General features: G+C 42.0%; 1 protein-coding gene and 1 pseudogene across 3 annotated transcripts in view; one reads left to right on the top strand and one right to left on the bottom strand.

Annotated features, from left to right (window-relative positions):
- Positions 1 to 23,084, bottom strand: part of LOC146401033 (uncharacterized) — a 102,673-nt gene that overhangs the window by 60,322 nt on the left and 19,267 nt on the right. Inside the window, exons 2-3 of one of the 3 annotated variants that reach the window (XR_014813321.1) lie at positions 8,718 to 8,808; positions 3,609 to 3,817 (exon numbers count right to left, since the gene is read on the bottom strand). Coding sequence is in view for 2 of the 3 variants with exons in the window: in XM_084973331.1 (XP_084829457.1) it covers positions 8,718 to 8,765 (48 nt within the window). In the remaining variant the exon portion in view is untranslated. Of the gene's footprint in view, positions 1 to 3,608; positions 3,818 to 8,717; positions 8,809 to 9,424; positions 9,626 to 23,084 lie in introns of those variants that run through there. The other 2 variants (XM_084973331.1, XM_084973333.1) reach the window with 2 other exon arrangements.
- Positions 13,205 to 13,850, top strand: LOC100620684 (glycine cleavage system H protein, mitochondrial pseudogene; annotated as a pseudogene).

Genomic DNA, 23,084 nt, shown 5'->3' with positions numbered 1-23,084 from the left:
TGCAACATAACTATCAAAGAAGCAAATATTAATTTGTTGAAGTACTAACTATATTTCAGGGCACCCACCTGCCTGGACAGTTCTGGGGAAATTTACCCTGTATAAACGCTACAGTTTATGGTCATGTTCTGTTGCACAGGCCATTGTCCGAAAGGTCAAGTCTAATGGGAGGAGGAATGGGCACACTGTTCCAGAAAGATCTTCGTGTAGGCTGGCCAGTGACCTACTGCAGACCAACTGGTCTGGTTCAAGGAGACGAGCTAGGCAAGTGATTGCTCATCTTGGAAACATATATGAATAGAAAGAAGCTGGTATTCAGTGTAGCAGGTTAGTAGTGCAGTGTGGCCATCATGGCTATACATAAACTACAGGCAAAGCCTGGTGAAAAACCTGAAGCTGGTATACAGGGAGGTCGCAGTGGTCTCCCCAGAAGCCAACAGAGAGTAGCTTCAGTTGCTTGTGGTTCCCCAGTTCTAGATCCCTGGACGCTTGACTAGTCTTTGCTCTTGTTCTTTGGTTGCTCCAAGATGCCACTCTGGATAAAACCTCCCCTCCTGGAATTCCCCTTATGGCTCAGCAGTAAAGGACCCGATTAATATCCATGAGGAAATGGGTTCAATCTCTGGTCTTGCTCAGTGGGTTAAGGACCTGGCAGTGCCATGAGCTGTGGTGTAGGTCACAGATGCAGCTCACATCCAGTATTGCTGTGGTGTAGGCTGGAAGCTATGGCTCTAGCTCAACCCCTAGCCTGGGAACCTCCATATGCTGCAGGTGGACTCCCCCTAGGCCCCCCCAAAAAGGGTAATCTCCCCTTCTGAACTGGAGCTGGCTGGGGTCAGCCTTTCTTCCTTCTAACCAGTTAGACATCTAATTAAAGATGGATATTAGCTGCATTATAATATAATGGCTAAGAACACAGGCTCTGGAACTAGATGACCTGGATTCGTCATCCCAGCACTATCACAAATTGGCTGAGTAAACTTGCACAAGTTAGGTAAAATCTCTAGGCCTCATTTTCTTGTCTGTAAAACAAAGCTACCCCATAGGGTCATCTTGCGGGTTGAATGAGTTTGTGTATAGGAACACCTAAAATGATGCCCAGAGCACACAGTAAGCCCTATTTAAGTAGTAAGAATTAAGTAGACACACAAAGAAAAAATCAGAAATAGAGACTCAGTAGAGGGGGAAGGAGAGGAAAAGATGCTTGTGTTAAGGCTGCCCTGGTGTACATTTAGCTAAACCCAAGGAGCCTCTCCCCTCCCCTCCCCTCCCTTTTACAGCTGTCCTGTTAGCACCTGCAGGACCCCAGCTCCCTCCTACTTCCCTGACTCCTCTTTCTCGGTCTCCTTTGCTGACTCCTTTTCCTCTCCCTGACTTCTGACAGCAGACTTCCTCGAGGCTCCGTTCTGGGGCCACTTTCCCCCCTAACCTCTTTCTCTACGCCATCTTACCCTTTTCTTTGGATAGCATCTATATGCTAAAGATTCTCCCATTTGTTTTCCAGATGAGCCCTCTCCGATCATCCAGTCTTCCCTAGGATGTTCACCTGGTTATCACTGATTCCAAGTCCATGCTCTTCGTCCTTCTGCCCCCAGCTGCTCCTTCCCCAGTCTTTCCCACAAAACGTCACCGCTCCTCACTCAGCCATTTCAGCCCCAAACATCAGAGTCATTCTCAAGGCTTTTTCCTGACTATCCCTGTTCAATCCATTAACAATTCCTACTGGTTCTTCCACCAAAATAGAATGTAAGCCTGATCACGTCTTTGAATCCCCACTAACTCAACCCCATCATTTCTCACCTAGACTCCCACTAAGGCCTCCTCATTGGCTTCCCTACTTCTATTCTTGTCCTGCTAAGGTGCATTTTCATACCACAGCAAAAACTATCCTCATCTGTCTAAAGACAGGCCAATCTTCTACTTAAACATGCTGCTGGTTTCCCATGCACCCAGATGAAAACCCAGACTTCGCACTCTGGTTCCTAAGTTTCTGCATGGACAGGGTCTCCCTAACCTCATCTCATGCCTTTCCCCTCCTGCCCTCTGACCTCTCAGTGCTTGTGAAAGCTGAGGGCTTGCTTTCTTCTAGTCATTTGCCTTTTTATTCCCTTGACTGGACTCAGGCTTCTCCCAAGTTCTTGCACATCTGACTCATCCTCTTCTCACCCTTCTCGCCTCAGCTCTGATTCTCCTCCTCAGAGCTGCCTTTGAACATTCAGTCTATGAGGTCATTCCCCAGTTATTCTCTATCTCACTACACTGTGTACTTCTTCCACAGCCTGAATCACAATGGCTCCAAGTTTGTTTCTTCACATGGTCTGTCTTTCTCACTAGAATGTCAGCTTCATGATGACAGGGAACTTGTCTGACTTCTGCAATGTCCCGGTGCCTGTCACAATGGTCAGTAAATGTTTGTTGAACAAATGAATGAATGAATGACTGGAACCCTGGTTAAGTTCCCTCGTTTCGGTCCCTGATGAGGCCAGGCCAAGGTCCTGACCTTGGGTGCTGTGGGTACTTTTGCCCTTGGGTTGCCTCTCCTTTTTGCAGAGATAAATTTGAACGGGGATCTGTTAAAAAAACAAACATATTTTGAAAAATACTTCCTTCCTACTAATTTCTGTGTAATCATGAGTAAAGTACATGAGAGATATAAAAATATTTGCCCAAATAAATACTGTTGTACATACAAAGATATGGTGCTGCAGAATGGAGCCTTTGGAGGCAGGCAGCTTTCCTGAGTGAAAGCTCAACTTGCTCACTGGATGATACACAAGAGTCTGAATTTTCTTCTTTTTCTTTTCCTTTTTACTTTTAGGGCCGCACCCACAGCATATGGAAGTTCCCAGGCTAAGGGTCGAATCAGAGCAGTAGCTGCTGGTCTATGCCACAGCCACAGCAACACCAGATCCGAGCTGTGTCCGCAACCTACACCACAGCTCACAGCAATGCCAGATCCTTAACCTGCTGAGCAAGGCCAGGGATTGAACCTGCGTCCTCAAGGATCCTAGTCAGATTCGTTTCCCTTAAGTCAAGACGGGAACTCCACCAAAGTCTGAATTTGACATATGAAAGATGATTTGGGTGCTGTTGTTTGAAAATTCAATTTGGTTAAAAGTTTGATATACAAAGTTGTGCATCCCCAAGCCTTCATGTGTCAAGTTAACCTGACACAGAGCTGTTGAATTTGTACCAATTTTATCCCTAGTTTCCTCTAAATAGCAATGACTTGCCTAGAAAACAGATCACATCCATACATGTGCAGAAGAACCAGGCTTACTAAGATGTTTACATTTACTGTTGATACATTATTTTTTCTTTTGTCTATGGATTCACCTTTTCACACATATATACATATATAAATATAAAGTATACGAAGTAATTCTGTACTTCATTCCTTAACAAGCTCTTACTTACTATCTTGACTTTGAGCCAGATAGATCTAATTTTCCTAGTTTCACAAAGAGGGTTCAAGAAGTTAAATGCTTTTCCACAGTTTATAATATGTGAGGGTCTGAGTGGTTCCAACCGTTTTATTAAAGTAATAGTTATAAATTCACTAATCATCAGGGAAATACAAATAAAAACCACAATGAGCTCTCTCATACCTGTTAGGATGGCATTTATCAAAAGGGCAAGAAACACCAAATGTGACCAAGATGTGGAGAAAGGGGAAGCCTGGCATTGCTGATAGTAAACCTTCTGTTGGCTGGAATATAAATTGGTGCAGCCACTATGGAAAACAGTATGGAGGTTCCTCAAAAAAATAAAGAGAGAACAACCATATAATCCAGCAATCCCACTCCTGGGTGTTCATCTGAAAAAAAAAATGAAAATACTACTTTTGAAAAGTTAGTATATGCACCCTATGTTCATTGCGGCCTTATTTATCATAGCCAAAACCTGAAAATAACCTAAATACCCATCAACAGATGAATGGATAAAGAAAGGTGGTAGAGACAAAAAAAAAAAAAAAAAAGGAGTTCCTGTCGTGGCGCAGTGGTTAATGAACCTGACTAGGAATCATGAGGTTGCGGGTTTGGTCCCTGCCCTTGCTCAGTGGGTTAACGATCCCGCATTGCCATGAGCTGTGGTGTAGGTTGCAGACGCGGCTCGGATCCTGCATTGCTGTGGCTCTGGCGTAGGCTGGCGGCTACAGCTCTGATTCGACCCCTAGCCTGGGAACCTCCATATGCCGTGGGAGCGGCCCAAAGAAATAGCAAAAAAAAAAAAAAAAAAAAAAGAAAGGTGGTAGATATATACAATGGAATATTAGTCAGTCATAAAGAAAAACATGAAATCTTGCCATTTATGACAACATGGATGGACCTTTAGGGCATTATGCTAGAGGAAATAAGTCAGATGCAAAAGGCAAATATCCTATGATCTCACTTACATATGGAACCTTAAAAAAAACCCTTCAAGAACAAAACCAAACAGACCGAAATAATCAAGCTCACGAATACCAACAACAGACCAGGGATGGGAATGTACAAAATGGGTGAAGAGGGTTGGAAGGTACAAACTTCCCGGGAGGAAATGACAAAGTCCTGGGGATATAATGTGCAGCATGGTGGCTACAGTTAATAACGCCGTGTCGTATACTGAAGATAGTTACGAGAGTGGATTTTGAAAGTTCTCATCACGAGAAAAAAATGTGCAAGTAAGTACAATGACGGATGTTCACTGGACTTACTGCGATGGTCATTTTGCAGTTTTAACAACTACAGAATAACTGTGGTGTACTCCTGAAATTAGTATAATGTTTTGTCAGCTATCACCTCGATAAAAAAGATGTGGAAAAACTGAATCCTTTACCCTTAACCCCACCTCTTCTCCAAAGAACACAAAAGAGATGAGGGTGCAGAAGGGGAGTGAGAAGGTATCTTTGTAGAAAGTTGTTGCATTTTCTGTCCCCTTCTCTCCAGGGCTGTGGGTGGGGGAGTACTTCCTCATCAGCTCAAGTCTAGTGAGGATTTTGAGGAGACCGAATCCAAGCTTGTTAGGTGTCCCCTGGAATTAGGGGGTACACAAGAGACTGGTGGATGATTTACATCAATGAGGGTCAAAGACAAAAGGCCGTAATAGAAACTGCTCATGAGGCAGGGTGAGGATGGGAGCGGCAGTGGAGCACTCACTGCGGTGGCCGGGATGTGGGTCCCTGCTGGGTCACAAAGGGTAGCTAGGGGGAAGCTACTGAAGGACCCTGTCCAAGAGGAGCGCCTGCCAGAATGAAGACATCAAAGCAGTAAGAAGCTGTGGGTCTGCTTCTGGGAGCAGGAGGTGGGAAGCAAAGGACAGAAAAAGGTTAGTTGGGGTGTGTCCACCATGAGAAAATGGTGCAGTGTGGAGTTGAGCCCTGACCATCCACCAGGACCAGAAAACACCAGCATTAGATCACAGTGGAACTACTCAGGCACGACCTTTATATCTTTCTTTCTTTCCTTTTTTTTTTTTTTCTTTCTTTTTAGGGCCACACCTGCAACATATGGAAGTTCCCAGACCAGGAGCTGGCCTAGGGGTTGAACTGGAGCTGCAGGTGCTGGCGTACCCCATAGCCACAGCAACACTGGATCCTAGCCGAGTCTGTGATCTACACCACAGCTCATGGCAATGCTGGATCCTTAATCCACTGAATGAGGTCAGGGATCAAACCTGCATCCGCATGGATACTAGTCTTGTTCGTTACCGCTGAGCCACAACTGAGGAAACAAAGGAACTCCTGCGACCTTTGTTTCTTTTTTCCTCACCTCCTTGTCATCCTGCTCCAATGGGGTGGGGACATGGGGATAAATGTGGCAGAGGGGCAAAAGATTTAGAATTGTGACAAGGAAGCTGGGACAAGAACTGGTATCATGAAAACAGAGAAGGTTGGCGGGGGGGGGGGGGGGGGGCTCCTCTCTCTTCCCTGGTGCAGGTTTCTGCCTGAAGTAGGCCCGAGCTAAGGGGGAGAAGTTTGACTATTACATAAAACCCTATCATTGATTTGTCTAGAAACAAGAAAACTATGGGACTTGCTCTAGTTGTGGTCTAGGGACAAGGAGAAAGGTGACAGGGTTTGCAAGAGGGTATCGTCACAGAGAATAGACTTGGAGTTGTCACCTCTTTGAGTTCTACTTGTTCAGCATACTAGTTATACCTACAGTTATATATAGCATAAAAGTTACCCATACAACATAGGAAATTATATATATAGTTTTATAATACACATTTTAGCATATAAGACATTATTTCTCATCTTGAAGTTTATGGGGTTTAAACATTCGGTTGATAAATATGGCACAAATTTTTTTTTTTTTTTCCTCAAAGAGGCAGTCTTGTTTACCTGTCTTAGGTCATTTAAATTGATCCTAAACATCCTAACAAGCCTTCACTGAATGTGGGTAAAGCCACACAGACAATGTGGCATTCCCTCTCCCCTACCTCTGTCTCTAGAATTCACTTAGGGTAGTGGTTCTCAAACATTAGCCTGCATCAGAATTACCTAGAAGACTGGCTCAAACAGCTTGCTGGGCCCCTCCCTCGGGGTTTCTGAGTCAACAGGTCAGGGAAAATTCTGGGGAATTTCTATTTTTAACAAGTTTTTAGGTGATGCTGATGTTTCTGGCTCAGGGATCACTCTTTGAAAATCACTCTTCTAGACCACAGTCTGATTGTTTCCTAGTCTGTGGACGCTACTTGTCTCCCAACCTGGGCTCTGGGAATTCAGTTAAGGTGTCATTTGTTTTGAAAACTTTTTCTGTTCGTGCTACTCGTGGTCAACCTTAGCATTTCCTTTGATGTTAGTCTTATGGCTTTATGAGTCCCGTGTGTTTTGAATGCTTTCCTTACCTGGGAAGAAAGAGGACATTTTTCAGCTGAATTTTTCTTTTAAGCTGATGAGAGCATTACGGTACTGGCAATCAATATCACAGACTTTCCCACCAGAAAAACACAAGAACCCTTCCTCTATTTACCTCCCAGATTACCTTCCAAAAAAATCACACGGTGGCATCTGGAATTACTACTTCCCATGGGGAAATACATATATATATATACACATGAAGCATTTAATTTTCTCTGCAAATTATGGATAATTCCTTTGAAAGGAAAAGGATTCTTACCAATAAAGTTTTCTTCCACACAAGCATAGGCACATACATTAAAGATTTATTGTTCATGCAAGGATTCCACAGACTCAAACTTCACTTGGGTTTTAAAGTATTCCAGGTCTAAATCAGCTTCTTCCATATCGAAAGGTCAGGTCTCTCGTTTTGCTCAGTTACTCCACTCACCTGACCCATCACTCCAACCCCAGAGGTGCATGCTTGTGCAGTAGCATGCTGTCTAACAGGTAAGAGCCCTCACTTTGTTAAGGCTTGTACAAGGCCGGTGTATGTTGTCAATGGGCAGAAATTACCTAGAGATGGCACGTTGTGGTCATATTGCAAATATATTTCTATAATTATTTTTATAGTCAAAACACGTAGTAACCAAGGAGGAGATTTGGTTCTAAAGCAAAAGGAGATACGTTCAAACAGCTACTTTCCCGCAACATAAACTTGATCAACTTCGACATCAGATCTCAGCATGTACTTTTTTCCCCCTCTCTTCAAGGAAGGATTTGATTTTTAATTTTTCCCTGTCTCTTTCCAGGCCCACTACATTTCTTTTCTGCTTTTGGCAAGCCCCCCTAGGTATTTTAATTGCTAGTCAAGAAAGCACAAAAAATAGGAGCTTACTTTAATGAACTGCTTATGAGAATTAGCTTGATCATGATTCAACAGCTTGAAGCCAATGCCTGCCTGTTCCACCTGCTTTTTTCCTCCCTTTTCTCCTGACACAATTAGCCAACAAGGTTCTAAGAAGAGCCGCATTACAAGATTCTCAGAGAGCCATAAAGAAAATGCTTACTGTGCATTTTAAGAATTTTGTTTTAAGATTTTAAACCATTTGCCTACTGTGGTTTACTCTGTTAAATAAAGTATCTTAAAAATAATGAAGAGAAGATTCACCAGAATCTAATTCCATTTACCTCCCTTCTACCTTTCCTCAGTCTTTCCTGCTAAAATAAACTCTTGCTATTTGATTTGTTACAGGTTGAAGTTTTTGAGAAAGTTCTGGCATCATCTTCATTAAGTACAAATCCCATCTATTTCACACCTAAAACAGCAAAAGGAATTTGAACACAAACACCACCCAGTAAGTAAGAAGTTATAAAAATTCCAAGATACTTTTTTCCCAGAAATTTTATTTTATTTTATTTTTATTTATTTTTATTTTTTTTATTTTTTTATTTTTTTTTTTGGTCTTTTTGCTATTTCTTTGGGCCGCTCCCGCGGCATATGGAGGTTCCCAGGCTAGGGGTCGAATCGGAGCTGTAGCCACTGGCCTACGCCAGAGCCACAGCAACATGGGATCCGAGCCGCGTCTGCAACCTACACCATAGCTCACGGCAATGCCGGATCGTTAACCCACTGAGCAAGGGCAGGGACCGAACCCGCAACCTCATGGTTCCTAGTCGGATTCGTTAACCACTGCGCCATGACGGGAACTCCCCCAGAAGTTTTATTTTCTTTCACTTCATGTAAATGAGCCATCCTTGTTTTCACGTAACTTCCTGAATAACAGAAACCTCTGTCAATGTACTTTTCCAGAGGTCCAAAGAACAACCATGAAAAGGCTGTGAGCACGCTTTCCGTCAGGCTGAGTTAACAGGAAGTAAGAGTTTACATCACCTGAGAGCTTCCAGGCCTCTCCAACTTCTTCGACGTGTCCTCTCTCATCCTCCAGTGACATCCTGACCGTCACAGCTCTCCCAGCTAATGTCTATGTGCAGAACATATTATTCAAATGAGAAATCAATATTCTTATCTCTAAGCAGGAATCTATAAGAAAATAATAAATGTATTTACATACATAATACTTTCCTCTTAGATATTCCCACACTAGAAAACACTGGCAGATAGAAGTAAGGTGGATAGATTCATGACCTAGGAAACTTCCAAAACTGCTGCTGGGGCAATCAAAAGTCATTTCTGCCATAGTCTTAGACAAGACTTATTCTTCTTTTTACATGCAGTATCTTTAATAACTTTTCTTCTATCATTAGAAAGTATGAGAGCTATGTTTCAGGGTACCTGCCATAGCAATAGTTTACTGGACTAGAACTGACCCAAAGACCATTAAGCCATGAACTAGTCATCATCCTGTGAGGTCTAGCTGTAGCAGGATCTCTCTGGAGACCTTTGTGCTAAGAAACTCAGTGACAACTAAAACCAGCTGAAATGTCATGTAAAGTCAGGGTTAGGACAGTTTTTTGTTGTTGCTGTGTGTTTTGTTGTTTTTTGCCTTGCCGTCAGTATGCAGAAGTTTCTGGGCCAGGAATCGAACCCATGTCACAGCAGCAACAAGAGCCATAGCAGTGAAGACGTCAGATCCTTACCCTGCTGGCCACCAGGGAACTCCTAGGGCAGTTGTCTTGAGGCCACGTGTGAGATGGTCAAACAAGAGAAGCAGAGAGAAGATGGTGCAGACTCACAGAAAGAGGCAGAAGAGAGAGACCACAAGTCCCGGAGACAGAAAGCAGCGCACAGACAGAGCGAGCTTGGACCTCGAGGGTTTTGCTGTTCCTATTTCAAGAAGCTCAGCTTTCTTTTGCTTTTTGATATTGAAGTCCATGAAATCCCTGTATCCTAAAAGTCAGCCTCCTCTTTTCCTTCATTTCCCTTAAGTGAATTTGGGCAGGCTTCCATTCTCATGTGTGAGACAGAGTACTGAGGTGCTGTTTCCGCTCAGGATGGCCTGTTCTCCTATTTCAACATGAGGGAGGGCTTTCCACATTCCATATCCATGGTACAGGGTGTTCACTGTCAGGAATCTAAAGGAGGAAAACTATTCACAGTTTAGCATCTGAGCTTCTGATGTTCATAAATGCCCGGCAGAGGCCGTCACATCACTTTGAGAGAAAAGACTTTTCAGGGATCAAGAGCCCAGATCCCAGGATGCCTGGGCCACAGAGAAGGACAGGAGGAAGGATGAAACCCTAAAGGGCGAAGAGGTGCCAAGACCTTGATCTGATCAAGACATCAATGAATTTGTCTGAGTTTCATCCAGAGGTAGGTGAATTTAGTTTTCTAGCATCAGGGGGAAATTGGGGACTGAGATAGAAAGCAGTTCGTCTACAGAGAAATTTAAATTTAAAGTCAACTAAAAGAGTTACATTTTTCTGCGTGTATAGCCCATGAAAATTGTACCCAGACTATCAAGCCATAAGAAAACATAGTTATTCCCAAGGGAAGTTACAAAAAGAAATAAAAAGATTATTTTTCCTCTTTGAACATGCAGATGTAACAGCCTGGGATGGGTACTCTCACGTAAAACTCTGGGTGGGGTGGGGTGTGCCTCCATCTATTACGGAAGAGAATAGTAGCTAGCATTGACAGAATGCTTGTCACTACTGAACTCTGAAATAAGATTTCTACTCCAATCATCTCATTTAATCTACATCTATCACATAGCAGTAGCTTTATTATTATTCCCATTTTACACATGAGAAAACCGAGGCTTAAGGAGATCGGTGCCTGTGGTTTCAAAGCTATCAAGCCAAGCTCTGTTAGAATTACATACTTGCCAGTTCCACTAGGGCAATAAAACCCTTGAGCAAGGTCTGAGTACTATTGGGCTATTCAAGACGTGTCTTCATCACCTCTGGGAAGTACTTTGGTACCATGAAAAGATCATGGACTTTGCAATCAAACTTGAGTTTTAAGTCTGTGCTAAATTAATTAAACACCCTGGCCATCAGACTGAGGTGGCTCTAAGGCAACCTAAGTAAGCAACCCAAAAGCTAAGCCTGTAAATGCTTCAAGGGTATGAAACTGAAACATAAAGACAACCAATTACAAAGAGCTAACTAGACTTTAAGCTATAGCTAATGATATCATTTCCTTTCTTCGCTCCCACAAACTTTCTAGATAAGCCTCTCCCCAAACTCCTGCTGGTGGAGTGTTCCTAGCCACGTCCAGTTTGGGACTGCCCGCTTAGAATCAGCTTTTGATCAAAGAAGCTCCTAAAATGTTTCATATGTCTCGTTTAACACCTGGCTCCACTAAATATGAGCATGAGAACATGGAGAAGTTAAACCTCTCTGGGCTTCACTTTTCTCATCTATAAAGAGGAGCTGTTATGTCTCACTTGCAAGCTGTCACGTTAATTAAATAATGTAATGTATATAATGAATGCATAGCATGTGTTTATTTGATGGGAGATTTATTTACCCAATGCCTGGCTCATCAGGGATATGCAGCAAATGCTTGCTGAGTAAATGAATGCATAAAACCACTGATTTCCAAGCACTAAGGATTATTATTCAGAAAACTTATTTGTTCCATAAAATATAGATTTCAATTTGAAGAAGTAATACTTTTTTTTTTTTTTTTTTTTTTGGTCTTTTTGTCTTTTGAGGGCTGCACTTGAGGCATATGGAGATTCCCAGGCTAGGGGTCCAATTGGAACTGTAGCCACCAGCCTACGCCAGAGCCATAGCAACGCCAGATTCAAGCCGAGTCTGCGACCTACACTACAGCTCACGGCAACATGGGATCTTTAATCCACTGAGTGAGGCCAGGGATCGAATCCACAACCTCAAGGTTCCTAGTTGGATTGTTTCCACTGAGCCACAACGGGAACTCCAGGAAGTAATACTTTTGAAAAGAGAATGCTGTTTTAAACGAATTGGGAGAAAAATAAATATTTCAACCATTTATGGTCTGTTGATTCCTACACGTTTTATTTGGATAATATGCCCATATATATCTCTGTGGTAAAGCATTAACAAATTAAGCCAAATGTTATTAAGTCTGTCTGATTTCTCACTCATGTGGAACTTCAGTATGTCACCTACGACACTAAATCTCTATGGGCCATATTTTCCATTTTTCAATCGCTCTCTACTTCGCCCTCCTAATTTAACTACGGATTGGCTACTCATCAGGCTGGAGAAGAATCCTTTTTGGCTGCCTCCCCTTTTGCACAGTTTAAGGAGAGAGGTGTCTCTTTTGGATTGTTCAGATTCCTCTGACTTTGCTCATTCATATTCATGAGCCCCCTGGTTGTGTTTTCTCTGTATGAAATGCTCTTAACAGATCATTCTTCCTCAAACCCTTCCTTTCACACAAGGCAGCTTCTATAACCCACAGGAACATTAGCAGCAGGTGAAATCTCCATTACTGTGGTTAGACAGGAATGCTAATTGATTTCCAATATTGACCCTTATTTCCTCTAAACTTATCCTCTAAGTAGTTCACCGACAGCTATTTAAATTTAGGACTCTCTAGGAGTTCCCATCATGGCTCAGTGGTTAACAAATCCAACTAGGAACCATGAGGTTGTGGGTTCGATCCCTGGCCTCCATTAGTGCCATGAGCTGTGGTGTAGGTCACAGATGCAGCTTGGATCCCATGTTGCTGTGGCTGTGGTGTAGGCCGGCAGCACAGCTCCGATTAGATCCCTAGCCTGGGAATCTCCATATGCCTTGGGAGTGGTCCTAGAAAAGACAAATAAATAAACAAATACATACATACATACATTTAGGACTTTCTAAAGACAAGAATGCTTCAATCTGAAAAGAAGCTTTAGAGTAGGAGATGAAGCAAAGACAATTGTGACAGTGTAACAAGCCTAAAAATTACCTCCAAATTACTCTAGGGTCCACGTGGGCATGACTGGGAGAAGAAACTCTTAAAATTTTCTTCTCCTTTCTTAGTTTTCCTAGTTCATCCTGTGCTTGAGATCTATGTCTCCTGGACCTTGGCAGGCCTATGTAAGAAGGTGACTAGAGGAGTTCCTGTCGTGGCGCAGTGGTTAACGAATCTGACTGGGAACCATGAGGTTGCGGGTTCGATCCCTGCCCTTGCTCAGTGGGTTAACAATCTGGCATTTCATGAGCTGTGGCGTAGGTTGCAGACATGGCTCAGATCCCGTGTTGCTGTGGCCCTGGCATAGGCTGGTGGCTACAGCTCCGATTCGACCCCTAGCCTGGGAACCTCCATATGCCGTGGGAGCAGCCCAAGAAATGGCAAAAAGACAAAAAAAAAAAAAAAAAAAAAAAAAGAAGGTGACTAGAATTAAGAGGCTTTTAGAATGGGTCTTGGAAACCACTGTCTTGTTCAAACTTCCTCTGTTTAAGTGGAGATTCAAGGGAGAGATTTGGACCCCTGTGAACATGGCACTGCGAGCGGCTTGGAGTTGGTGGGCTCTGGTTTCCAGCCTACAAGCCGTCTCTGCGCCCGCAGCGCCCTGCCTGCTGTGGCTTTGGGGGCTGCAGGTGGGTGCTGTCAGGTTGCTGTGCACCGGCCCTGCTCTGCTCTTAGTGCGAAAATTCACAGACAAACATGAACGGATAACAACAGAAAATGGCACTGGAACGATGGGAATCAGCAATTTTGCACAGGAAGCTTTGGGAGATGTTGTTTACTGCAGTCTGCCTGACGTTGGGACAAAATTAAACAAGAGGAGTTTGGTGCTTTGGAAAGTGTGAAAGCTGCTAGTGAACCCTATTCTCCTCTATTAGGAGAAGTAACTGAAATTAATGGAGCTCTAGCAGAAAATCCAGGACTTGTCAACAAATCTTGTCATGAAGATGGTTGGCTGATCAGGATGACCCTCAGTAACCCTTCAGAACGAGATGAACGAATGAGTTGAAGAAGCATATGAGAAATACATAAAATCTATCGGGGAGTGAAAGTGGAACCCCTAAATAAACGAGTTTGAAACAACTTAATCTAGCATAGTTGTCTTAAATTAGTGGTGGATAGATTTTTAAAAAGCAACTTTTAGCAAAAGAAACGACTTACAACAATGTTAGCAGAAAAAAACACCTCTTAACTTCCTAATGACTTCAGATAAACACTATGCATCTTTTGCTCAGCACCCTATGATTTTTTAGGCGAGGCTCCCATTAGAGTATTCAGAATTCTTGAAATTATCTGTAGTAAAACTATTTATAAAATTATACAATTCAAGAATAACATTATCTTAAGCCTTATATATACAGTATTATAACTTGCTTACAGCCATCCATGGGTTTGGCTCAAAGTACTTAATGAACTTCCCTTTGGAAATAACTGGCTATGGAGAAAAATTTTTGTTAGTTGTACAGTGTCAATGAAGAACATTCTATCTTAATTTTGCAATATACTGTGTTTGCTGGTGCTATTTTTATACAGTGAAGCAACCAGCCTTGCAGAAAATAAGGAGAAGTTTAATAATAAAATATTCAACTTAAAAAAAAAAAAAAGGAAGCGATTTGACCAATGGTACGCTTCTAGCTAATGTCAGAGCCTGGCCCAACACCCAGTCTACTACCTACAGAATGGGGTGCAATCTTCATGACGTCAGGGAACAGTCTAACAGAAACGTTTGACAGGCCTGAAGGGTATTGAACACCAGGCTATGTCTAACTTAACTTCACCCACTGGCTTTAAAACTTTCCTTTTGAATGGGCGTCTGGGCTGACTCCTGGCTGTGGTTGGTCCTAGGTCTTGGCAGCCTCTTTGGGGATTCCCTCCACACAGCCTGAGATGCTTCTCCCCTCTCTGTGCTTTCCCTGCCATTAAACAGCTTAGAACAGAGGAATGCCGATTTTCTTGAGGAGCTGGCTGGGCACAGATGGAATCCATATTCTGCTTTAGGGTTGCAGAGGTGATGGGTTCTTGGTATCTCCAGCTGGAACTCAGGGTACCTTGTCTGAAGAACATGACATACAGTGGGTAGATTGGAGGGAGTGGTTAAAATGATGGGTTTATGCAATCAGAAGACCTGTCTTGATACCTTTCACCAACAATTACTAACTCGAACCTCACTTTTCCCATCTATTAGAGCTGCTACTGCTAATAAAAAATTAATACTCACTTGGAGTTCCCGTTGTGGCTCAGTGGAAACGAATCTGACTAGCATCCATGAGGACGCAGGTTCAATCCCTGACCTCATTCTGTGAGTTAAGGATCCAGCATTGCCTTCAGCTGTGGTGTAGGTCACAGAAGCAGCTCGGACCTTGCCTTGCTGTGGGGTAGGCTGGTGACTACAGCTCTGATTTGACCCCTAGCCTGGGAATTTCCATGTGCTATGGGTGTGGCCCTTAACAAAAAAAAGACAAAAAAAAAAAATAACCTACTCATTATATTGTTGTGAAGATTAAGTGGTATAATAACTGGCATATATTATGTGTTTGATACATGTAAGCTATTATTTTTAGTTTTATAATATACTGGCAACACATCCAGGTTCAAACTGGGCTAAAAAAAAGCCTTTTGTGGATTTGTCTAGAAATTAATGTATGTTGTTTTTCCTGATTTCTTGGATGTATTTAGAACCTCTTTTGTTCCTAAATTAGGGCTGCCCCTTCTCTCTGTATCTTTCTTTCCCCCTTAGTATCTCTTCAATTGGGTATAATGACTGAAATATCCTAAGTCATTTTGCAGATTTTACTACTTTTTAAATTTTTGTCTTTTTAGGGCCTCACTCGCGGCATATGGAGGTTCCCAGGCTAGGGGTCCAATATGAGCTGCAGCTGCAGGCCTATGCCACAGCTACAGCAACGCCAGATCAGAGCCCCATCTGCGACCTACACCACAGCTCATGGCAATGCCAGATTCTTAACCCACTGAGGGAGGCCAGGGATCAAACCTGCATCCTCATGGATGCTAATCAGATACCTTTCCACTGAGCCATGATGGGAACTCCCCATTTTGCAGATTTTACTACACACATGAATCTTTTTTCAGAAAGATACTCTGTACCTCTGTACATATATAACATTAAACAAATTATTTGGTTTGGTTCTTCATATGGATCAAAAGGATGGTGTGACCGACCAATCTCTTACTCATTTTCCCTGTGACTATAACACAAGGGCACTCTCTCATGTGTATGTGCACTTGGCATCTCCTGGCTTGGCCATGACGGGTGTGGGCTGATACCTTGCAGGAACCAAGGAAGGGAGCCCTGATTAGTGTGCTGAAAACCCAAGACACACTTGAAGACCCCTGAGCCATTCTGGAGGCTGTTTTTGAGATGCTGCTTTTGAATGACAGAATGTTTTAATAGTAACATCTTAAAAAAAGAGGCCCAGTGATGATGGCCATTTCCATCTTCTTTCACTGGATGTATGATCCCTACTGGGGTATAATTTTGCCAGAAAGCATGATCTGCTCTATACAAACTCCAAAGGGCATAAAGATCCATAGGATCAACCAAGCTATTTCTTTTCCTTATAAACAGAAAAGTGTTAGAATCTACATTTGTGTGTATGGCAACCAGCATAGGGATAGGATGGGAAGCAGTTTCCTGGCAGGAAAGTGAACGTGAGCATAACTTGCGGAGAACTCCTTTGCTTACTGTGTTGGGGAGAGAATCAGGTGTGTAAGTGCACATTTGATAAAGGTTTGGTGTTTGAGGAGCCAATAAAGTTAAGTAGAACCATATAGAATTATCTGAATTCTTTCTGTTTTTTTTAAAGGTTTGTTTAATGCTGGAAATTATTTCAAATTCAGAAAAGTGTTTAAAAAATAGGATACTTAAAAAAAAAAAAAAAAGGAGTGGGAGGGCAGGGTATTAAACAGAAACTGAATTGTACTTCCCAGGTTCTGAGAGAAATAGTTACTTCCAGCAGAAGTGCCAAGAATGGAGGATGCAGGCAAAGGAGCTGACTATGCACCCTCCCCTGCGCTGGGCCCTCCCCACAAGGGGGCCCGGTGCGGGCTGAGCACACAGTAGAGACATGTGATACCTGAGTGATCAAGGACTGAAAGAGGGCTCAGTGGTGGTTTAATGGGAAGAAAAATTGACCTGTCAATTTTATTCCACATTTGAGCAGCTCTAATCATTAGGCATTTCCTCCTAACCTGAACTAAAACCTGCCTATGTGTGCCTTCTGGTGTGATACAGAATAAATCATATGCTTCTTCTGAATGACAGCTCTTCAAATATTTAAAGGCAGCCACGTTTACATCCCTGTGCCCTCCACTCCATTCTATCTGTCCCAAGCCATCTTTAATTTTATTTATTTGGTTAAATATTATGACTTCTTCAGCTACATATGATCTGTTTTACAGGTACTTGATTCTCCTGGCTTCTGGAGGCTTTACAGTTAGTCAATAGGCTTTTGCAAATGTTGGCCTGGATGAAATATTTCAGATCTAGGGTAGCTATTTCAAAACACTGAGGGACCATCCTTGACTTAGACACTGTGCTTCTAATTAATAAAAACTAAATTTCCCTTGAAGTCTCTGGTAGCGAATCTCATCATCAGCTCAATCTGAACTTTCATTCAGTTAAATACCAGGCCTTTTTCATGCTGATTTTGTTAAATAAATCTCCTTCGTCCTATTCTTCTATGGTTAATTGAAAAGTGTTATTTTGAAAAATTATTCTGACCCCTATTAAAATTCAGCTTACTGTTCCAGCATGGTTTTCTGAATCTTAATTGTTGCCATCAAAAGCTTATTTTCTTCCTTAAAATTGTGGCATATGCTGATATGATAAACATACCATCTATGCTTAATAGATGTCAACTGCAGTAATGAAGTTGCATTTTACATATTAAATTGGAAAAGAAGTAAAAGAATGAGACAGGTGTGTGGGGGGGAAGAGTCATTTTCATAAACTATTAATAGGAGTACAGACTGATGCAAATAATCCTGGAAAGAATTTGATGATAGCAAAATGTCAAAGAATGAACATTCTTTCTGAACTATAGTTTCTCTTCCAGGAAGGATGAAAAGGAATTAATCTGAGCAGAGAGAAAAGGATATTTGTTCCCACATAATTTAGAATGCTGAAAAATTAGGGAAATATAAATGTATCAGTAAAGTTCTATGCAAGTCATAAAACGGAATATTCAGCAGCCAGTTGAAATGATATTTTTATTTGGTTTAATGGGAAAAGGACAATATGGATATGTACATATATTTGTCAAAAGATGAGTAAGCATGTGTATGATGAGCATGTAGTGATATGTGTAGAGGCCAGTTTAATAATGTTTATATATTGGTGGTAGAATTGCAGGTGATTTTTACATTCTTGTTTATAGTTTTGGTATCAGTTTTCTAAAACGAGTATTTTATAATTAGAAGAAATTCGATTTTGGAGGTCTGAAGGAATCACAGTTATCCTTATGGCATATCACCCGGAAGTTCCTAACTTGACAAAGATGTTGTAACAAGTCGTCGAATGTGGGTCAGAGTCGCTACTTGCAACAACTGGATTATTTCCATGTCCTAAAAGATGGAGTCAATGCCTCTTCCTCTTTATCTTTTATGACCCCATTTACTGTGTCTGAGGTTGGGTTCTCTGGAAACAGACTCTGAAATAAAGATTTGCCTGCCAAGGTTGACTGAGGAGTGCCCTTACTTGTATGCACCTGTATGGAGTGAAGGAAAAAAGGCTGAGCAAAGGCAGAGATTGAATTACAATGCAGTTGCCACAGAGGCCGAAGTCCCCCTGAGGCTCCTGGAAGCTGAGATAGCCATTCAGACGTATCCTGTATGGAGGCAAGGGACCTGGCTGTGTTCTCTGGTCTTTTTAAAACAAATTATCTTTTATTTTAAAAATTTTAATGCAATTTTAAAGATTACTGTCCATTTACAAAATACTGGCTATGTTCCCCATATTATACAATACATTCTTGAGCCTATCTTACACCTAAAAGTTTATGCCTCCCACTACCCCCCCTTTTTTTTTGCTTTTTAGGGTCACACCCATGGCATATAGAGGTTCCCAGGCTAGGGGTCCAATTGGAGCTAGACCACAGCTCACGGCAATGCCAGATCTTTAACCCACTGAGCCAGACCAGGGATTGAACCCGCAACCTCATGGTTCCTAGATGGATTCATTTCCGCTGTGCCACAACAGGAACTCCCCACTCCCCAGTTCTTATTCCTCCTTCCCCCTCTCCTCTAACCACAAATGTGTTGTCTGTATCTATAAGGTATTCTCGTCTTGACCAGTTCTTGGAGGAGGGCTGCTCCTACACAGAACATAACCTCGAGTGAGACAGCTCCCTTTGACTGAGGGCAGTTCTCAAGGAAGGATTCATCAGTGAGTCAACAGCAAACATTCTTAGCACTTGGGGGCTGGGGTGGGGCAGTGACTGCCTTTATCCTAAAGGAGAGAATCTGGGTAACACACCACAGGATCTACTACAAAGGGCATTAGTGCATTCCTGCCCTTTTTGTCCTAAATCTGTTTTTTTTTTTTTTTTTTTTTGGCTTTTTGGCTTTTTGCCATTTCTAGGGCTGCGTCCTTGGCATATGGAGGTTCCCAGGCTAGAGGTCCAATTGGAGCTGTAGCCACAGGCCTACGCCAGAGCCACAGCAACGCAGGATCGTTAACCCACTAACCAAGGGCAGGGATCGAACCCGCAACCTCATGGTTCCTAGTCGGATTCGTTAACCACTGAGCCACGACAGGAACTCACTAATTCTGTTTTTTTAAAAATGAAAATACTTCCGTTTCCCCTTTCATAGTCTTCTTTCTCCATTCCTCCACTTACAGATTCCCAGTTAAAGCACTTTGATTCAAATATAATTATACAGAGATTGGACTGAGAGCTCATTCATTCATTCATTCAATATTAATATTTAATGAGTGTTTTCTACTGTGTCAGGCATTGTTCTAGGTGCTGACAACACTACAGGGAACAAGAATCCCTTTCTCATAGGTTTTATATTCTAAATGGCTGACTCTCAGCCTTACTTAAATGTTTATGTCTCCTGTCATTACGGAGCCTTTGCCGTTGGATCTGGGTAACTGACTTTGCTTCTAGAGTGAGTCTGCTCCCTTTAAGAAGTGCCTTCGTCACACGTGGATCTAAATTTCAGACTGCTTTCCCTAAGAATTAGTCTTTCAAACTTGCCCAGAAAAGTTTGAATTCTACCTGCGGTTTCAACTTTTGATAAAAATAAATAAGCAATAAGCAAACTGACAAAAAGTAATGGCTTAGCATTGTGCAGGTGAAATAGCCCATTGTCTGATGACTAGTCCCTTCTCTAGCACTTTCTAAGGACACTGAGATACAACCTAAAACACTCTGTCCCCGATTGCCTCCAGGGGTGTTTTTCCTGAATGAACTTGGACTTTAAAACAACTTTCTTGACCCCTATTTGCTTGGCATCTCTCCTAGGTAAGTATGGTTTGCTTTCAGGTCTCAGTTTTAAAATGACATTGAGCAAGTGACTCTGCGCTAAAAATCAGTCTTGAAAAGTGGGGAAAGAAAATTGATAAGATCATTTTTCTCAGTGGTATAATTCCCACGTTTTGAGAAGTAAGGCCACACTATTTCAGATGTGATGAAGAAATAACTTCCCCAACTATTAAAAAAAAAAAAAAAAGAAACCTAGTGGGAGAGAAATGAAACCAAGTGGATAGAAGAGGAATACACATTTTTTCTACATGTTTTTTCCCCTCAAGATTTAGTAGTTAGCCACAGAAATTAAATTACATTTTTTTAAGCTTGAAATTCTTTGTGGCATTTTTGTTGTTGTTAAAATTTGATAACTGAATTCAGTTTTTTTAAAGATGAACACTGCAGTGTTTATTCTTTTTTAATTTTTATGAAGGTGGGCAAGGATAATTGGAATAATTAATAGACGTAATTTTGTTGACCATTATCCCTATATTCAAGGTTAGACATCTCATTAAGCTTCTGTGAATATTGTGAAAATGACTGAGATACTTAGGAAAATGTTCAGGCATTCAGCAATTTTCTCTTTAAATACAAATTGAAAGTTAATTATGCAGATTTTATTCTGACCCACTCTTGTTGATTCAGATTAAAGGCTCTGCACAAAGCAAAACACAGTCACAGTCAGATACTGTATCTTCTTTTCAGTGGAAAGTTGTATTTCTTTTTTTTTTTTTTTTTTTTTTTCTGGTCTGATTTTTAGGGCTGCACCTGCAGCATATGGAGGTTCCCAGGCTAGGGGTCTAATTGGAGCTACAGCTACTGGTCTACACCACAGCCACAGCAATGCCAGATCCGAGCCGTGTCTGCGACCTACGCCACAGCTCACGGCAACATCGGATCCTAAACCCACTGGGCAAGGCCCAGGATCGAACCTACAACCTCATGGTTCCTAGTTAGATTTGCTTCCTCTGCGCCACAACAGAAACTCCTGGAAAACTGTATTTCCACACTGGTAAAACACCTAAAGCTGGGAATTGTGTCATGAAATATTAAAATAATCAAAAATAAAAAATACCCAGCCAATTATACAAATTAATCAAGCTAAATCTCCTAACTAAACCTCACTCCAAAGTAAAAGTTCAAGTTAAATTCACTGACCAACATTTTACAAAATAAGTAATTTTCCATGCAAGAATGTTTAGTATAAAACTCATAATGGGGTTATTATTCTCAGGTTGATTTGTTCTGTTCATTCTTGGCTTTTTTTTTTTTTTTTTTGTCTTTTTAGGGCCACACCCACAGCATATGGAAGTTTCCAGGCCAGGGGTCGAATCAGAGCTGTAACTGCCAGCTGAAGCCACAGCCACAGCAACTTGGGATCTAAGCCACATCTGTGACCTACACCACAGTTCACGGCAACACCAGATCCTTAACCCACAGAGCGAGGCCAGGGATTGAACTGGTGTCTTCATGGATTCTAGTCAGATTCAATTCCACTGAGCCATGACAGGAACTCCCATTCTTTAGTGTATCAGTACTTTTTCCAGACATTAATAAGAAGTATCTCAAGAAACTTAAATTTATAGCCACCCACAACATCATCTTTGTCACCATCAGCATCATGATCAATCTCACCAAAACGCTGCACAATTCTTCAATGAAAGTAGCATTCTGAGAATTTTCCCCTGAAAATAAGTACTTTAGTGTGGGTTACATTAATCAGTTACAAATCACTTAGCATGGCAGTGGATTTTTATTTATGAAGGATCTTCTTTTCACCTTTATTATTTTAAGAGTCTATGACTAAGATATTAAAAAGAAGAAGGGTATTCTTCTTAGTGTGGATGAAAAATACCATTAATTGGAAGAAGCCCCCTTTGAGTTTTAAGAGCTGGTTCAATCAAGTTCCTGGATATTAGTTAGGGTTCTCTAGAGAAACAGATGCGATAGGATCTCTACCTCTAGTTGTTTATGTAGGTATGTATGTGTATGTATCTACATAACCAACAGGATTGGTTCACATGACTGAGGAGGCTCGCAACTCTGGGATCTGCAGAGCTGAAGCCCCAGTTTGAGTCTGAAGGCTGGCAGGATCCTGTAGAACCAGGAGGAACTGAAACCCCCATTCGAAGGCCATCAAGCAGGAGACCTCTCTCTTACTGCGGAAGGTCAGGCATTCAGCAGGTTGGATGATGCCTACCCAGACTAGAAAGAGCAACCTGCGAGGCTCAGTTTACTGATTTAAATGTTAAATCTCATCTAAAATCTTATAGAAACATCCACAAAAGTGTTTGGCCAATTATCTGGACACTGTGTGGGCCAGTCAAGGCTTTTGTCCAAGGGGTGAGACAGAGGAGAATGGGACCCAAACTGGCTTTCCTGCAGCCCCTTTGTCTTCCTCTCCCAGGCGTGCATTCCAGGGAGGATTTCACAGATCTCCCACCCTATCACCCGTCTTTCTGGTGAGCACACAGGAAAGTGTGAGAAAAAGTGAGCAATATCTCATGCGTCTGCAGCTCCCAGGGTTATATTTTTCCATCCTGGCCTACCCTTGGCCTTAGGCAGTTACGTAAAAAAATCAGCTGAATTCTCCTCATTGTCCTTTTCGGTGGCCTTTTCTTCCCCTCATGCTCTGCCACAGTGACTTGTGCTGGTGTGCCATCCGTCCTTGGGGTCATTGTCTTACTTCAGATTCCAGGTTATTTGGTTGTCATGACTTTAGTTAAGTTCAAGAAAAGCGGTGGCTTTGCAGATTATCTGGTAATTTCTTTGCTGTAAAGCTGGGAGTGATGCTCTTTCCAACTTTCTATATCCTAAGTGGAAGCTGAAACTCTAGTCATTTGTCCTTAAAGGTAAGTATCAGCTGTTTCCCAGACACAAGTAAGGTGGTGAAGAGGCAACATTCATCTTGAGAGATGAA

Source organism: Sus scrofa, chromosome 8 (assembly GCF_054392235.1).
Source record: "Sus scrofa isolate SSC_HxYL_T2T_F1_AM1 chromosome 8, Sscrofa_HxYL_maternal_Yorkshire_Landrace_v2.0, whole genome shotgun sequence".
In the NCBI taxonomy this organism is placed as follows: Eukaryota; Metazoa; Chordata; class Mammalia; order Artiodactyla; family Suidae; genus Sus; species Sus scrofa.
The sequence above is the reverse complement of the archived record's forward strand: the minus strand, read 5'-3'. Positions and strand labels throughout refer to the sequence as shown.